Below are 18,641 nucleotides of genomic sequence, written 5' to 3' on the forward strand. Positions count from 1 at the left end.
GCTGTGCAGAAGCTATTTAGTTTAATTAGATCCCATTTGTCAATCTTGATTTTTGTTGCAATTGCTTTTGGAATTTTTGCCATGAAGTCTTTGTCCGTGCCTATGTCCTGAATGGTGCCTAGATTTTCTTCTAGAGTTTTTATGGTTTGGGGTTACACATTTAAGTCTTTAATCTATCTTAAGTTAATCTTCATAAACAATGTAAGGAAGGGGTCCAGTTTCAGTTTTCTGATATGGTTAACCAGTTTTCCCAGCACCATTTACTAAGTAGGAGATCCTTTTCCCATTGCTTGTTTTCGTCAGGTTTGTCGAAGGTCAGATGGTTATAGATGTATGGTGTTATTTGTGAGGTCTCTGTTCTGCTCGATTGGTCTTATGTTTGTTTTGGTACCAGTACCATGCTGTTTTGGTTACTGTAGCCTTGTAATATAGTTTGAAGTCAGGTAGCATGATGCCTCCAGCTCTGTTCTTTTTGCTTAGGATTGTCTTGGCTATATGGGGTCTTCTTTGATTCCATATGAAATTTAAAACACTTTTTTCTAGTTCTGCAAAAAATATCAACAGTAGTTTGATGGGAATAGCATTGAATCTATAAATTACTTGGGGCAGTGTAGCCATTTTCACAATATTGATGATTCCTCCTATCCATAAGGATGGAATGTTTTTCCATTTGTTTGTGTCCCCTGTTGTTTCCTTGAGCAGTGGTTTGTAGTTCTCCTGGAAGAAGTCCTTCACATCCCTTGTTAGCTCTATTCCTAGGTATTTTATCCTTTTGTAGTGATTGTGAATGGGAGTTCATTCATGATTTGGCTCTCTGCTTACCTATTGTTGTTGTAAAGGAATGCTTGTGATTTTTCCACATTGATTTTGTATCCTGAGACTTTGCTGAAGTTTCTTATCAGTTTCAGAAGTTTTGGGCTGAGATGATGTGGTTTTCTAAATATAAAATCATGTCGTCTGCAAACAGAGATAACTTGACTTCTTCTCTTCCTATTTGAATGCCCTTTATTTCTTTCTCTTGCCTGATTGCCCTGGCCAGAACTTCCAGTATTACGTTGAATAGGAGTGGTAAGAAAGGACATCCTTGTCTTGTACAGGTTTTCAAAGACAATGCTTCCAGCTTTTGCCCATTCAATATGATATTGGCTGTGGGCTTGTCATAAAAAGGTCTTATTATTTTGAGATATGTTCAATCAATATCTCAATATTGAATTTGATTATCAAAGGCCTTTTCTGCAGCTATTGAAATAATCATGTGGTTTTTGTCTTTGGTTCTGTCTATGAGATGGATTAAGTTTATTGATTTGCATATGTTAAACCAGCCTTGCATCCCAGGGTTGAAGCTGACTTGATCATGGTAGATAAGTTTTTTGATGTGCTGCTGGATTTGGTTTGCCAATATTTTATTGAGCTTGCACTGATGTTCATCAGGGATATTAGCCTGAAGTTTTCTTTTTTTGTTGTCTCTTTCCAGTTTTGGTATCAGAATGATGCTGATGATAAAATGAGATGGAAGGAATCCCTCCTTTTCAATTGTTTGGAATAGTTTCAGTAGGAATGGTACTGCTCCTCTTTGTATCTCTGGTAGAATTGAGCTGTGAATCCATCTGGTCCTGATATTTTTTTGGTTGGTAGGCTATTAATTGCTGCCTCAATTTCAGAGTTTGTTATTGGTCTATTTAGTGATTCAACTTCTTCCTGGTTTAGTCTTGGTAGGGTGTAAGCATCCAGGAATTTATCCATTTCCTCTAGATTTTCTAGTTTATTGGCATAGAAGTGTTTATAGTATTCTCTAATGGTAGTATTTCTATGGTATCAGTGGTATATCCCCTTTATCACTTTTTATTGTGTCTATTTGATTCTTTTCTCTCTTTATATTAGTCTAGCTAGCAGTCTACCTATTTTGTTAATTTTTTCATAAAAACTGGCTTCTGGATTCATTGATTTTTTTTGGAGGGTTTCTTGTGTCTCTATCCCCTTCAATTCTTCTCAGATCTTAGTTATTTCTTGTCTTCTGCTAGCTTTTGGATTAGTTTTCTTTTGCCTCTGTAGCTCCTTTAATTGTGATGTTAGGGTGTTGATTTGAGATCTTTCTAGCTTTCTGATGTGGGCATGTAGTGCTATTCCCCCTTAACACTGTTTTAGCTGTGTCCCAGAGATACTGGTACATTGTCTTTTTGTCCTCATTGGTTTCAAAGAACTTCTTGATTTCTGCCTTAATTTCATTATTTCCCCCAGGAGTCATTCAGGAACAAGTTCAATTTCCAAGAAATTGTGTGGTTTTGGCTGGGAGCAGTGACTCACACCTGTAATCCCAGCATTTTGGGGGTCAGGTGGGTCAATCATGAGGCCAAGAGTTTGAGACCAGCCTGGCCAACACAGTGAAACCCCATCTCTACTAAAAATACAAAAATTAGCTGGGTGTGGTGACACACGCCTGTAGTCCCAGCTACCCAGGAGGCTGAAGCTGGAGAACTGCTTGAACCTGGGAGGCAGAGGTTGCAGTGAGCTGAGACCCTGCCACTGTACTCCAGCCTGGCCTGGGTGAGAGAGACTCCATCTTAAAAAAAAAAGAAGAAAAGAAATTGTGTAGTTTTGAGTGAGTTTCTTAATCCTGAGTTCTAATTTGATTGCACTGTGGTCTGGAAGAATGTGTGTTATGACTTCAGTTCTTTTGCATTTGCTGAGGAGTACTTTACTTACAATTATGTGATCAATTTTAGAATAAGTGCTATGTGGCACTGAGAAGAAAGCATGTTCTGTTGATTTAGGGTAGAGAGTTCTGTAGACATCTACTAGGTCCACTTGATCCAGAGCTGAGTTCAAGTCCTGAATATCCTTGATAATTTTCTCTCTCATTGATCTGTCTAATACTGAGAGTCAGGTGTTAAAGTCTCCCACTATTACTGTATGGGAGTCTAAGTTTCTCTATAGGTCTCCAAGAACTTGTTTTATGAATCTGGGTATTCCTGTATTGGGTGCATATATATTCAGAATACTTAGCTCTTGTTGAATTGTTCCCTTTAGCATTATGTAGTTCCCTTCTTTGTCTTTTTGATTTGTTAGTTCTAAGTCTGTTTTGTCAGAGATAGATTGCAACCCCTGCTTTTTTTTCTTTTTCTTTTTTCTGCTTTCCATTTGCTTGGTAAATTTTCTTCTATCCCTTTATTTGGAGCCTGTGTGTCCTTGCATGTAAGATGGGTCTCCTGAATAAAGCATACCAATGGGTCTTGACTGCTTATCCAATGTGCCATTCTGTGTCTTTTGGAGGCATTTAGCCCATTTACATTTAAGGTTAGTATTATTATGTATGAATTTGATCCTGTCATCATGATGCTATTTTATTATTTTCCGTCCTAGTTGGTGCAGCTTCTTCAAAGTGTCATTGGTTTTTATATTATGGTGTGTTTTGCAGTGGCTGGTACTGGTTTTTCCTTTCCATATTTAGTGCTTCTTTCAGTTCTTGTAGAGCAGCCCTGGTGGTAACAAAATCCCTCATACCATTTGCTTGTCTGGAAAGATTTTATTTCTCCTTCGCTTATGAAGTTTAGTTTGTCCAGATATGAAATTCTGGGTTGAAAATTATTTTCTTTAAGAAGTTGAATATTGGCCCCCAATCTCTTCTGGTTTGGAGAGTTTCTACTGATATGTCCACCATTAGTCTGATGGGCTTCCCTTTGTAGGTGACCTGGCCTTTCTCTCTGGCTGCCCTTAACAGTTTTTCCTTCATTTCGACCTTGGAGAATCTGATGATTATGTGTCTTAGAGGTTGATCTTCTCATGGAGTATCTTAATGGTGTTCTCTGTATGTCCTGAATTTGCATGTTGGCCTGTCCCGGTGGGCTGGAGAAGTTCTCCTGGATAATATCCTGAAGTGTGTTTTCCAGCTTGTTCCCATTCTCCCTATCTCTTTCTGGTACTCCAATCAATCACAGGTTTGCTCTTTTTATGAAGTCGCATATTTTTTGGAGGCTCTCTTTGGTCCTTTTCATTCTTTTTTCTCTATTCTTGTCTGTATTTCTTATTTCAGTAAGGTGATCTTCAAAGTCTGTATCAGTTCTTCTAGTTGATTGATTTGGCTATTGATACTTGTGTTTGCTTCACGAAGCTCTCATGCTGTGTTTTTCAGCTCCCTCAGGTTGTTTATGTTCTTCTCTAAACTTGTTATTCTAGTTAGCAATTTTTCTAATCTTTTATCAAAATTTTTTGCATCTGGTTAGAACATGCTCCTTTAGCTCATCATAGTTTTTTTATTAACCTTCTTCTGAATTTTTTATTAACCTTCTGTCAATTTGTCCATCTAATCCTCCATCCAGTTCTGCCTCCTTAGTGGAGAGACATTGCCATCATTTGGAGGAGAAGAGGCACTATGGCCTTTTGGGTTTTCAGCATTTTTTTTCATTGATTCTTTCTCATCTTCACGAGTTTGTCTAGTTTTGATCTTTGAGGCTGCTGACCCTTGGATGGGGTTTTTGTGGAGGCCTTTTTTGTGGTTGATGCTACTGTTGTTGCTTTCTGCTTGTTTGTTTTTCTTTAAATAGTCAAATCCCTGTTCTGTAGGTAGAGCTGCTGCAGTTTGCTGGGTGTTCACTTCAGGCCTTATTCATCTGATTCGCTGATGTGCCTGGAGATGTCACTCAAGGAGGCCACAGAGCAACAAAGATGGGTGCCTCCTCCTTCTTCTGGGGTGTCTAATTTCAAGGGGCTTCAACCTGATGACATTAGGATAGCTCTTGTTTAGGGTGTCTGACAACCCCTGTTAGAGGGTCTCACCTAGTTGGGTGGCATGGGGAGGAGGACCCATTTAATGAAGCACTTTGTCCCTTGGTAGAGAGGTGTGTTTCACTGTGGGGAAACCCACTCATCTGGGCTGCCTGGATTGCTCAGAAGAGCAATGAGGAGAAGCTAAGTCTGCTGGTCCCTAGAGACTGCAGCCACCCCTCATGCTAGGGGCTCAGGCCCAGGGAGATCAGAATTCTGTCCCTGAGCCTCTGGCTGGAGCTATTGGAGATGCTGCAGGGAAGCCTCGCCCACTGAGGAAGGATGGGTCAGGGTTAGACCTGAAGAGGCATCTAGCTGCAGACTGCCACAGCTGGTGTGCTGGGCTGTGGGGACAAGTCTTGGAACCAAACTGTCCAGCCTCCCTGGATACAGCAGGGGAAATCCATAGTCTGGAGCGATAGACACAGGTGCCGCCCACCCCCTCCCAGGAGCTTAGTGTGTTAAGCAATTGTGAGTCCCAGTGCGGGTTGCTGCCCCTCCCTCAAGGAGCTCAAAAGGCTTAAACAGCAGGCAGCCACAGCCACTGTTGGTCACCCCCAACCCCACCCCGGGAAGTAGGCTTAAGCAGATTCTAGCTGAGAGGCTGTAAGAATCTGTGTGTTCCAGGGTTTTTGATGCTAAGCCCCAGTGGTGTGTGTTCGCAAGTGGGATCTTCTAATCCGTGGGTTGCACAGTTCTGTGGAAAAAGCACAGTTTCCCCAGCTGGGTAGCACGCTCACTCACTGCCTCCCTTGGCTAGGGCGTGGGGGAGAGGGTTCCCTCTCAGGTGGGCCGCAGCACCACACTGCTTTTCCTTCTCTCTGTGGGTCACACCAGCCTTCTAGTCAATTTTGATGAGAGAACCTGGGTTCCTTGGTTGCCAGTGAAGGATTCACATGCTTATGTTTTTTTCAGTAGGAGGCTCCAATATGACCCTGTTTCCAGTCAGTCATCTTCGCCCTGCTCCTAGTTTCTGCAGGGCTGGGAAGGCCTCAGGAAACTTCCAGTCATGGCTCAAGGCAAAGGGAAAGCAAGGCACCTTCTTCACAAGGCAGCAGAAGGGAGCTGGAGTTATTTCCTAAGAATAATTCTGCCCAAACCTGCATGCACTTTCTCAGCCAAACTCCATTTGGATCTATTCAAGCAGGAATAAACCAACTCATTATCAAACTTAAATGGAAAAAAAAAAAATCCTCCTCTGCTATTTTTATCTTCTTGTTTGTAGATAACTGAATTAATAGGTATTTTTACTGGTCAATATTGACATGGTTGTTTTTAGCTGTAATGATGAAAATCATACTGATTATCACAGGCATTATTGCTTGCCTCTTACAAGTCCATACCCTGCCTCCTTGCTAGAAGAGTCCCAATTTGTACATTGGATCCACAATTTTCTCACCCTGTTTTTTTTAGAGGTGGAGTCTCAGCATGTTGCTCAGGCTGGTCTCAAATTCCTGGGCTAGAGCAATCCTACCACCTTGGCCTTCCCATGTCTAGGATTACAGGAGTGAACCATTGCACCTGACCAGTATCCACAGTTTTCACATGATCTCGTGCTTCGAGAAAGGTAGGCACCAGCCCCAAACCTAAGGAGGGAATTACGACTGGTCTTATCATGGGAACATGATTAAATTCTGTCAAATAAAATTAATGTACATGGAAGTCCGTGGGGAGAGTGGGAAGTTGGATAGAACCTGGATCCTTAATCAAATCCCGGGGAAATAAAATTTTCCTCATTTTTTAAAACAATTATAATCAGTTTTCAGTTCTTGCATCTAAAAAAAAGAGCCTAACAGGCTCACAGAGCCTGACTAATAGATTCGTAAATTGACTACACATTTGTAAGCAGTTTGGTTGGAGAGGGAGGACAGTAGGGAATTATGAAATATATAACATCTTTCTTTCAAACTTGGTAATTCCTTTCAAAAGAATGAATACCAAGTATTAACATATCATTAGGAATACATCTACTGAATTTGATGCTTTCCAAAGTTGTATTTTAATTTCCTGTAGCAAATTACAATTTTCTTAAATCTTACAAAAATTGTATTTTCCCTATATTCTGCTATTGTAATTGGTATACACACACACACACACACACACACACACATCTTTTATACTACTTTGGGGTAATATTATGTTAGTAATATAATAACATTTGTAAGTATAAATGTAAAAATCTAGCTTCTACTTTGTTGTTAATATAATTAAAAGGGCTCAATTAGAAATAAAAATATAGCAAATTAGAACTATTATGAGATTCACAAATATATAAATTCCATTTATTTTTTAAAAGTTCAGAAGTAAACACTCCTTAGTACCTGTAATGAGCTATTCATAATAAAGGGCAAACACCAAGACCAGTGCCGTGTAGGAATCTGCTTCATGTTTCGCTGCAACCCAGCTGTCCCAGGCAACGTCCCAGATCCATCTGCTGGCAATCTGTGAGAGACCAACTTTACATAAATATGTTAAGAAGTAATTTTCAAATCTACACTCGTTTTTTAAAAATAAGTGCATCAGTATCTCAGAAATTATTTTTCATATGTAATTTGTCCGGTTTTCACTTTCATAAAAATACTGGAGAATAACACTGTCCCCGCTCTCCTTCTTCTTTATTGGAGGCTGGCCTTTCTCTAAAACAGGGAGAGAGGTTCCCTTAGCAGTGTTTCCAGGGCCAGAAGCAGAAGGTACCTGGGAATGGGGGTATAGTGGCTCTGAATACAGTGTAACTCTGTCATGTAGTCCAGGACAAGGAAGTCTTCTCACCCGTTAAATATTTTCAGTCAAAAAGTTTGTGAGAACCTTGCCTTGAAATGAAAAAATGGCATTCATTATACAAGTAGGCTGTAATGGACAATTCTAACTACTTTTCTCCATATACGAATTCAAATGTGATCTGACTCCAGCTGACTTATTTGTGGAGGATCGAAAACTCTAAAATGGCCCAAATTGTTTTTTGTTTTTTTTTTTTTTTTTTTGTTTCCCAGGCTGGAGTGCAATGGCATGATCTTGGCTCATTGCAACCTCTGCCTCCTGAGTTCAAGTGATTCTCCTGCCTCAGACTCCTGAGTAGCTGGGATTACAGGTGTCTGCCACCGTGTCTGACTCATTTTTGTATTTTTAGTAGAGATGAGCTTTCACCACATTGGCCAGGCTGGTCTCAAACTCCTGATTTCAGGTGATCTGTCTGCCCCGGCCTCCCAAAGTCCTGGGATTACAGGTGTGAGCCACCACATCCAGCTGAAAATGGCCCAAATGTTTTATGGCTTCTCCTATTAAGAAGTTGACTTTACATCCCCACCCAGTGAATAAGACTTGGCATTGTTACTTGCTATGAGTTGCAAAATATGACACTGTGAACCTTCCAAGCAAGGCCTTCAGAGGTCTTGTGGCTTCTGATCTTATGCTCATGGAACACTATACTGAGAATCCCATGTTAAGAAAGCCCACTCAATCTACTGGAGGATGCTGGCTCACATGCAGGAGAACCCAGGTGCCCAACCCACAACTAGCCCAATGGTCAGACAAGTAAGAGAAGCCATCTTGGACCTGCAGGCCTAGGTGAGTCATGACATGGCTACAAGTACATCAGTGAGACCAGCAGAAAGGCCAAGTAACTGCCCCAGACCGAGCTGACTCACAGAAAGTAAGCAAATGCATGGCTGTTGTTATAAACTACCAGTTCTGGGGTGGTTTTCTGTGCAATAATATAAGCTGAAACATTCCCCCCCTCTGCATCATGTCACTCTCTACTAGCTACTAGTCCAGTTCCACGTTACATATCAAGCACACCAACTCATCCCTGCCTCAAGATCTTTGCACTGGAATTTTTCTCTGCTTGAAATATCATCCCTCCTCTTTGGTACAGCTGGTTCCTTCTTATCTGGACATCAGAGGGTTTCCCCTTCTCTAAACAATCCCAAATAGCCACTCTGCTACTCTATCATATCCCTACTTTAATATTCTCTTTGTGGCGCTTACCATGTAGAACACCCCTATCTCTTAAGTGTGTGTGTCATACGTGGTGCAGCTTCTCTTCTCCATGGGAGCCAGGACAGTTATTTCTTGGTGACTCTTCCCTCACCAGTACCCCTATACCAGTCCAGTCCCCTTCCCCATGCTTACCATGTAGAACACCCCTATTTCTTAAGTGTGTATGTCATACGTGGTGCAGCTTCTCTTCTCCATAGGAGCCAGGACAGTTATTTCTTGCTGACTCTTCCCTCACCAGTACCCCTATACCAGTCCAGTCCCCTTCCCCATGCTTCATCATGCAGTCCACTCCTGCATGGAGCCTCTATAGATTCTTCCAAACACAATTTTTTCTCTTTTCTCTCCAACGCCCACATATTCATTATCAACTCCTTAGGTAATTACACAGCCTAGTGATATTATCTCTTTATTAATAAATAATGTTAATAATTACCTTGCTGTTTATTGAGGGCTCTGTGCTGGTGATTATGTTAAGGACTTTAATATAGATAATTTCATTTAATCTTTACAACAGCTCTAGGACACCAGTTTTATCATCACCATTTTATAGATGAAGAAACTGTGCTGAGGCCACAGCCAGCAAGTGTTGCAGAGGCAATCTGTCTCCAGAACCCAGGCTGCTTCCATTATCCTTATCATTTTAGTTCCTTAAATTCTAAATTGTGGTGTTGTATCTCCTTAACTAGAGTCAAAACTCCTTGAGAATCACTCTGGTATTTTCCTTTATCGTTATCATTCCTTGTATTTTCCTTAGTACCTAATTAATTTTCATCTTAGTACCTAACTAATTTTCTCTTTCCTTAGTACCTAATTTTCTCCATTAGTGCCCAAAATAAATGTGCTGATTAATTAACTTAAATGACATTACACTGTCAAAACTGATATGATCAAGGAATAGAATAATCATGCAATTTAAGAAATTATTAGTACCAAGTTGCCACTTCTAGGTTTGTACTTTCCTTTTTCTTTCTTTCTTTTTTTTTTTTTTTGAGATAGACTCTCATTCTGTTTCCCAGGCTGGAGTGCAGTGGCATGATCACAGGCTGCTGCAACCTCTGCCTCCCAGGTTCAAGTGATTCTCCTGCCTCAGCCTCCTACGTAGCTAGGATTATCACCATGCCCGGCTAATTTTTGAATTGATTAGAGGCGGGGCTTCACCATGTTGGCCAGACTGGTCTCGAACTCCTGACCTTAGGCGATCCACCTGCTTCAGCCTCCCAAAGTGTTGAGATTACAGGCATGAGCCAATGCACCCCGCTGGGTTGTACTTTTGAAATAATTTACAGTGAAATAAATATATTTACCAAAATGATAATTTCATTCAAAAGGTACCTCAGAATCAATGGTGTACCTTTGAGTCATCACAGTGAAAATCAAATCACTAGAGAGAGATGCCTTAATCACTAGATCCTGTATCAATGGGGTACTTACATTTATTGCTTGGCCAGTCTTTTGAATGAATAATACTTTTATAATGAACTTATAACGGTGGTACCCAAATTCTTTGACCGCTAACAGTATGCGATCTGCCAGTTCAAGTGACAAGTGAGAGAAGACTTTATCATCATATTTGACATCTTTAAGACTTTCCTTCAAGAAAATTTAATAAAAATACTTTTATTTTCAAACCAAATATTTCTATACATAAAAATTCAAGTAGAAAACATATCTAAATAATATATATAACTGTTTTAAAAATAAATATATTCTTCACTAAATAATATTAAATAAATTTTAGGCCAGACACAGTGGCTCACACCTGTAATCCCAGTACTTTGGGAGGCTGAGGTGGGTGGATTGCTTGAGGTCAGGATTTCAAAACTAGCCTGACCAACATAGTGAAACCCCATCTCTACTAAAAATACAAAACATTAGCTGGGCATGGTGGCAGGCACCTGTAATCCCAGCTACTCAGGAGGCTGAGGCAAGATAATCACTTGAACCTGGGAGGCAAAGTTTTCGGTGAGCCAAGATCCCACCATTGCACTCCAGCCTGGGCAACAAGAGGGAAACTCAGTCTCAAAAAAATATATATATATATATATATGCTTACCTATTTCAGTAACAGTTTTGAGGAATATTTATTTTGGTTTTCAAATTATGTTCAATTACTTTTCATTATCAACATAAGCTGTAAGGTGTAATTTACTACTCTAACAAACAATTAATAGAGAGATACAAAAAGATTTTTTTTGAAGAAGACTTCTAGAAATTCTTAGGTAAAGGAAAGAAGCCTTTTAAAATTTATACATTTATTAAAATTCATATTTTGGTTTTCCTATAGTGAAGATTACTTGGACTCAGAACCTGTACCAAGTCACTGTCCTGCTCAGTGGGCTCACATTAAAACTACTTTCTAACCCTCCCCTGTAGCCTCTCACTCCACTGATTTTTCTCTTTGTCCTCTAGGAAAGTGAAATCAAAGATTTCTAACAATGTTTATTAATAAATGATTGTATAGCTTGAAGGAAATAAACATGGCTAGTGGGGTATAAAGCATTATACTTTCTTACAAACCAGGAGCAGAACTGGACACCTAGCAGGCAGACTACACATCTCTGATTAACTGACTTGTTGTGCCTGCACCAATGACACAATGCTTCTGGTTCTAATGACAATTGCATGAACCAATTCCTGGAATAAATGTCTCTCTCTCTAGAGAGAGAGAGAGAGAGACATTTATTCCCATATATACACACACACACACACACACACACACATATATATATATATATGAATATGCATATATATGAAGAAATCTCCAGAGAAAGAGATTATATATATAACCCTCATACAATACTGCTATCATATATATATTTATCAACCTACTGTTAGTATCTGCTGGACTTTAGTTTCTACTGAATGAGCTTGGAATTTCTTCAATGGCTCCATTCTGTATGAATTAGCAAACTTTAATTTTGCCAGGGCACTCTTCCATTCTTTACCTATATCAGCATTTGAGTCATCAAAAGGAGGCTCCACATACTGAACATCATGAATTGACTCTCTCAGTCTTTCTTTTAAAATCTGTGCATACTGGAGGAGAAAGAGGGGAAGAGAAAAGGGGAGAAAAGATTAATTTTTAAACTGTAAAATTAGATTTTAGATTAGAGAACACTGTACAGTGGTACAGGGCTCACACAAAGCTTGAAAATAATGGAAATCTGTTAAACAGATTTCTACAATAATGTGGTTACTAAATCTTAGATTCACTCCCGGCTATCAATTTGGCAAAAGACCATGGATGATTCAAAGGAACTAGAAACAAGAGTGGCCTTCAAGGAGGGCAACTGAGTGGCTATGGGATGAAGATATAGGGAAAACCTTTCTTCCTCCCTATCCTGAGATTATGAAAATATTATCCTTCATTGTCCTGAAATTTTATTTTATTTACTTATCGTTAAATAATAAAATTATTTAGGTAGCACATTCATAAGTCTTAAGCTGAAAAAACACCAAAAGTGCATTGATTCTACATATACTCAGTTCATGCTTTTGACATGAAACATCCATTCTGTGACATTCAATATGCATTAATGAAATATTTATTTAGTGCCTAATATGTTCCAGATAAATGCTCTAGCCTCTTTAAGTTAAAGCAGTGAGCCTCATTTTGTTATCAGCCAGAAATTTCCTTTTCTTGCCTAATTGCTTGGCTAGAATTTCCAGTTCTATGTTGAAAAAAAGTGGCAAAAGTGGACATCCTTGCTTTGTTACTAATATTACAGGAAAAGCTTTCAGTCTTTCCTCATCAAGTATGATGTTTGCCATGCAGTTTTCATAGAGCTTTTACTATGTTGAAGAAGTTTCCTCCTATTACTAGTTTGTTGGATGTTTTTATAATAAAAAAAGTGTTGAATTTGACATATGCTTTTTCTTCATCAATTGAGATTGATCTCATGTGGTTTATTCATTTAGTTAAGGTGATGTATTACCTTGATCAGTTTTCAGCTGTTAAACCATCCTTGCATTCCAGGAACAAATTTCACTTGGTCTTGGTGTCAAATCCTTTATATAAAATGCTGAATTCAGTTTGCTAGTATTTTGTTGAGAATTTTTGCATCAGTTTTAACACTTGACACAGGTCTGTAGTTTGCTTTTCTTGTGGTGTCTTTGTCTGTCTTTGCTATTAGGCTAATGCTGACTTCATAAAATGAGTTAGACTGTATTCTCTCTACTTTTATCTTCTGAAAGAGATTGTAGATTATTGATACATATTTTTCCTTAAATGCTTGGTAGAATTCACCAAGGAAATCACCTGAACCTGGTGATTTCTGCTTTGGAAGGTTGTTATTGATTCAATTTTTAAAAACACATATAGGCTCATTCAGATGATCTATTTCTTTTTGTATAAGTTTTGGGAGGTTGCATCTTTTAAAGAATTGATCCATTTCATCTATGCTACCAAATTTCTGGCACAGAATTTTTCATATTATTTTATTGTATTTTTGGTGTTCATAAAATTTCCAGCAACATCCTGACTTGCGTTTCTGCTATTAGTAATTTGTGTTCTCTCTTTCTTAACCTGGCTAGAGGCTTATAGATTTTATTGATCTTTTCAAAAAAAAAGGTTTTGGTTTTGTTGGTATCTGATTTCAATTTCATCAATTTTGGCTATAATTTTTATTATTTCTTTCCTTCTTCTTTTTCTAGTTTGGTAAAGTAGAAGCTTAACTTATTTTAGCTCTTTCTTTTCTAATATGTACATACATTTAATACTATACATTTCCTCCAAGCCCTGTTTTTGCTGCATTCTACAAATTTTGATATGTTTTCATTTTTACTTAGCTCAAAATATTTTTTAAATTTCTTTTCAGATTTCTTCTTTTGTTACGGTGTTTCTTCTTTTGTTACAGTGTTTTTGGTGTCTAGGATTTCTGTTTCTTTCTTAGGATTTCTGTTTCTGTGCTTACATTGCTCATCTGTTTTTGCTTGCTATTTTATCAACTACAGCCCTTTAACATATTAATTATAGTTATCTTAAATTCTGTCTGATAATTCCAACATCCCTGCTATATCTGGTTCTGATGTTTACTTTGTGTCTTTGTTGTTTAGTATTTCTAATTTTCTTCATGATAGCCAGACATGTTTCACTGGGTAAAGAAACTGCTAATAATAAGGCCTCTAGTAATGTGCTGGTAAGGTATTAGCGGAGAGGAAGCATTCTATAATTCTATGACTAGGTCTTTTAGTGAACCTGTGTCTTCTGGACTGTGAACTTCACTGGTGTTTCTGAGTTTTCTGCTTTTCTTCCCCCCTACTTGCTTAAGTCATACAGGATGGCTAAGTAGGGCTGGAGTGAGGTCACAGAGCAAACTGCTGCTTGTCACTCTACTTTTGGGGGCAGCAGTTTGTCCTGTGACTTCACTTCTCTTATGGATCTAAGAAGAGTTCATTTGTCCAGATTGTTCAGCTTTTTACTTGTTAGGACACAGTAGAAACTTTAAGCCCCTCACATGTAGAACAAGAAGCTTAAAGTCTTATATTTGTTTTTTGAATATTTTAGCTGAGTATAGAATTCTAGGTTGATAGTTTTCTTTCAGTCCTTAAAGATGATGCTTCAGTGATTTCTGTCTTGCATTGCTTCTGAGAAGTACACTGTCATTTTGTCTGTTTCTATATACATAATGTTGCTTTGTTCTAGTTGCCTTTACATTTTTAAATCACTGGTTTCAAGCAATTTTATTATTGTATGTCCTGGCATAATTTTCTTCATGGGTCTTGTGCATGGATTTCACTGAGGTTCTTACATTTGTGGGTTTGCAGTTTTCATCAAATTTGGAAATTTCTCATCACTTTCTTCAAAGTAATTTCTTCAAATATTTTTGTCTGTCCTCTCTTACCTCATTTGGTGACTCAAATTATCATTAGGCTACTTTAAGTTCTGTGAAAACTCATTGACATCTTGTAACATTTTTTGAGCACCTGCCCCCAATTTCTATATCTCTAACTGTCCTTTCTTCTGCACTGTTGAATCTGCTGTTAGTACCATTTAGTGTATTTTCATCCCTGACATAGTATTTTTCATCTACAGAAGTTTGATTTGCATTTAACATGCGAAATCTTTCTCTATACTCTTAAATATAATGTAATAATTTCATAATGTATGATTTGATTTGATGAAAACTAATAACTCTCATAACTAATGTCTGTTTATACTAATTCTGTTTTTTCTGTAATTCCTGGGCTGTTTTTACTGTTTCTTCTATTTTGAATTTTATTTTCCTGCTTTTCTACAGGTCTGTTAATATTTAGAGACCAGAGAGTGTGAAATTTTACCTTTTATAGGCTGGATGTTTTTGTATTCCTAAAACTCTTGAGCTTTCTTCTAGAACAAAGACATTTGGAAACAGTTTAATTCTCTTGAGTCTTGCTTCTCAGCCTTGATAGGCCAGATCAGAGAAATCATTCTCTTATTTTTTTCCCACTGATGAGGCAAAATACACTTCATAGCACTCTAACCAAAGCTCTATATTTTTCATGGTTTTCCACTTTTTCTGGTGGGAACACATCCAAGGATTTTTTTTCTATTCCTTTTGGGTGATTTTTCTCTACTTCCACTCTCCATCTCTGGTGAGAACTTTCCTTACTAGATGCACTGCTGCACTGAGCTGAATACTCAGGGAAACCCTCTGTAGATCTTTGGGTGGTTTGTGCAGCCCTGTCCTAATACTTTATTCTTCAGTCTCATGCTATCTTGGCTTCCCAGGCTCCCAACTCCTTTTGAACTAAAGGATGCCTTTCCTTGTGTTGTAGCCTGGAAACTCTCACCAGGCAATTAAAGTGGGGTCAGTATGGGGGCTCACCTTATCTATTTCTCATCTCTCAGAAATTACTCTCTTGTCCTGCCTGACACCCAATCAATGGAAACAATTGCTCCATATATTTTTGTGTGTTAAGTAGTTTCTGGTTAAGAATTACTCCATATTGGCTGCAAGTAAAAGTTGCTCACCAGAAATAAATCTCCTGCTGTGATCATCTGTCAGGTTTCTGTGCCTCTTATTTCCAGAAGCAGCATTATTAGCTCCCTAAACCTCTTAAAAACAAAATCATTTTGTTCTTGTTTATTAAGAGAATGCTTCTCTAGGGCAGTGATTGGGACCTTCCTTTCCTCTACAGTATACGCAAGGGTTACAACTACATAGTATCATTAACAGTGGTTCTCAACTGCATTGATTCTCAAGGAAATGGGGCATTCATGTGTGGCCTGAAAATAACCATTAATGCTTCTAAGATGAAGAGTATGTTATTCCTTTTATTAAGAATCTTTATAACATTTTTAAAAACTAGGCTTTAAATATGATAAACTTTTTGGCACCTAATACTTGAGTTTCTACTGGTGTAGCATTTCCTCATATTAAGCCTACACATGGTCCTAAAATAAAATGAGCTTGGGCATATTACTTTTATTTCTAAATGCCACAAGCTAGTGTTTAAGATTTTTTTCCTTTTTCTTTTCTTTACTGAGATGGAGTCTCACTCTTGTCACCCAGGTGGAGTGCAGTGGCACAATCTTGGCTCACTGCAACTTCCTCTTCCTGGGTTCAAGCGATTCTCATGCTTCAGCCTCCCTGAGTAGCTGGGATTACAGGTGCCCACCACCACACTCAGCTAATTTTTGTATTTTTAGTAGAGACGAGGTTTTGCCATGTTGGCCAGGCTAGTTTTGAACTCCTGACCTCAGGTGATCTGCCCACCCTGGCCTCCCAAAGTGGTGAGATTACAGGTGAGCCACTGCACCCAGCTGTGTTTAAGATTTTCAAATGCATGCACACAAGAGAGAACAATCAAAGTTTTCCATTTTTAGTCATCTACTTTGCATTTTGTGACCTTTGATCACAGCAACAGGAACTCATTCTTTCTTGTTAAGCAAAAGCATAATTTATTGGAAAGATATAGTTTACACAACAGCAGAGAAGGTGGATGAACCAGATTCAGAAAGACACATGGAGCACTTTAGCTTCTCATCTTCAACCTCAATCATTTTCTTTGCATTATTTCAAAGAATTCATCTAATTAGTTTAGTTTGGGTTTCATCCTCATTCCAAAGTCAAGGAAAGTAGCTGACAATCTCAACAAAGCTCTATACAATTGCAGATGAGTCAATTCCCTAAAAGTTGCCCACATGCTACCACTAGAAAAAAGGAAATGGAGGCAAAACAGATAAAATCAAGAGACAGTCATTGGTTAAATGGTATGTCTTAATTTTTCCATGCTCAGAAATAGGAAAATTAAAAACTACCTTAAATTAGAAATGACTAAGTGCACAGTTTCCTCAGGTACATTTAGTGAGTTTTTGTAGAGTCCTTTCTCGATTTTTCCCAATTATTGTTCTATTCAAATTTCTCACCTTTAAAGATAGCTATAATTGATCACATCCATATCAAATAAGCAATAACTACTTTGGTCCATGTCCCCTCACTCCCAGATTTTAACCTATGTACCAAGTGCACATGTTTCTCCTCGTTTTGAGTTCAGGCTCACTAAATTTTAAAGACCACTTCAGACCTCAAATAGGCAGTTTATAAAAGTCACCCTTGTCTGCCTCAATATATAGAAATTTTTCTTTACTCTTGGTGACTTGTTACTCAAGACTTATTGCCAAGCGATACAGCATAGTGTTTGGGAGTGTGAAGCTTTAAGTCAAGCTGATTTAGGTTTATAGCCCTGCCCTGCTCTTTTTCTTAGCTGTGTAAACTTGGTCTGTTTACTTTTCGTCCTTTAGTTTGTTCATTCCTCTCTAAAATTTAGACACCAAGGAAACATTATTAGAACCTGAAATTTCGCCATTACTTATTTTGAGAATTCTCTTTTTATCTGAGAGTATTCTTAAACTGTTTTAGGGTCTTCAAAAATTGTTTTACTTGTTATCTGTTTTCATCCTATTAAAGGTCCATGAAGTAGGTATGAAAAGAAATCAGCACAGGCCAAGTGGCCTGAGCACCAGAATACAAGTTCTGGTCCCAGCTCTATCGTTACATGTTTGTATTTTTGGGCAAACTAGTTTTCTGTTAAGTATCAACAAAAGGTGGAGTCTTGAACACATTAACAGTTTTCAAAGCATAATCATATAGAAATACCTGTGTTATACCACAAATAAAACTAAACCATGACCCTTTCCATCAATACCAGACAATAAGTTTTGGACAGAATACGTTCAACTTTTTTTTTCTCCTTTATATTCATCAAATATCCAGACTGCTTATGTTTTTAAAGATCCCAAACATGGCACTATTCTACCTGGTTCATCCATTTTTTACAAAATACAGCATACACTCATTTTTCTCTAGCAAAACTGCCTAGGATGGCACTAGATACACTAACATAATGTGTTTTAGTACAAAGCGATAATGCTCAGGGTAGTGTCGGGAAGTCCGCAAGCGGAGTAAATCTGAAAAGGGCTGCAGGTGATCTTGCAACCACCCTGTCCATCGATTTACTCAAGGTTCTACGGCCCCAACCAAAACACCAAGAAAACCTTAGCACTGAAGCCAAAGGGGGCTGCCCAACTCAGTCTCGGTCTTCAATTTTGCATCTGGGGAAAAAAGAAACAGAAAAGGGAAATGCTGCCTCCTCAGCTCCGTCAGGAGCGGGGGCCCCCTGAGGAGCGACTTCAGTTAAAGGGTCGGACAAGGCCGTCTCGGGCCCCTCGCCGTGTCCGCACTCACTGCCTCCTTCTCGAACATGCTAGGCCTTCTCTCTTTCCTAGGAGCCAGCGGCGCCTGCGGAGGGGTCTGGTTCAAGGTGTGGTTGACGCTCGGCTTCACGCCTCGGGCTCGCTTCTCCATCTTGCTCTGTTTGCCCAGACGCCCACCGCCTTCCCTTCTCCTCCGGCGGTCAAACGCCCCAGCGGCTCCCGCGAGACCGGGAGTCTAGCACTGCGC

General features: G+C 38.8%; 1 protein-coding gene across 2 annotated transcripts; it reads right to left on the reverse strand.

The window, feature by feature from the left end:
* Positions 1-4,245: 4,245 nt before the first annotated feature.
* Positions 4,246-18,608, reverse strand: DYNLT2 (dynein light chain Tctex-type 2). Of its 2 annotated transcripts, XM_078370501.1 has the most exons (5): positions 18,426-18,608; positions 11,587-11,793; positions 10,189-10,347; positions 7,083-7,203; positions 4,246-6,347 (listed from the first exon to the last, which is right to left on the reverse strand). In XM_078370501.1, the coding sequence occupies exons 1-4, from the start codon at positions 18,543-18,545 to the stop codon at positions 7,093-7,095; spliced, it is 597 nt and encodes a 198-aa protein (XP_078226627.1). In that variant the 5' UTR covers positions 18,546-18,608; the 3' UTR covers positions 4,246-6,347; positions 7,083-7,092. The 2 variants fall into 2 exon arrangements, with proteins under 2 accessions (XP_078226627.1, XP_078226626.1); XM_078370500.1 differs by lacking the exon at positions 4,246-6,347 and having other exon boundaries at positions 7,017-7,203.
* Positions 18,609-18,641: the final 33 nt, after the last annotated feature.

This window comes from Callithrix jacchus, chromosome 4 (genome assembly GCF_049354715.1).
Source record: "Callithrix jacchus isolate 240 chromosome 4, calJac240_pri, whole genome shotgun sequence".
NCBI classification, from domain to species: domain Eukaryota; kingdom Metazoa; phylum Chordata; class Mammalia; order Primates; family Cebidae; genus Callithrix; species Callithrix jacchus.

Bases quoted from the DNA above. Each gene is read 5' to 3' on its own strand.
- DYNLT2 (XM_078370501.1), bottom strand. From the start codon at position 18,545: ATGGAGAAGCGAGCCCGAGGCGTGAAGCCGAGCGTCAACCACACCTTG. The intron at 11,794-18,425 runs GTGAGTGCGGAC...TTTCTCCTCCAG, and splicing joins GCATGTTCGAGAAGGAGGCA to TATGCACAGATTTTAAAAGA. The intron at 7,204-10,188 runs GTAAGTACCCCA...GGTCTCTCACAG, and splicing joins AGACTGGCCAAGCAATAAAT to ATTGCCAGCAGATGGATCTG.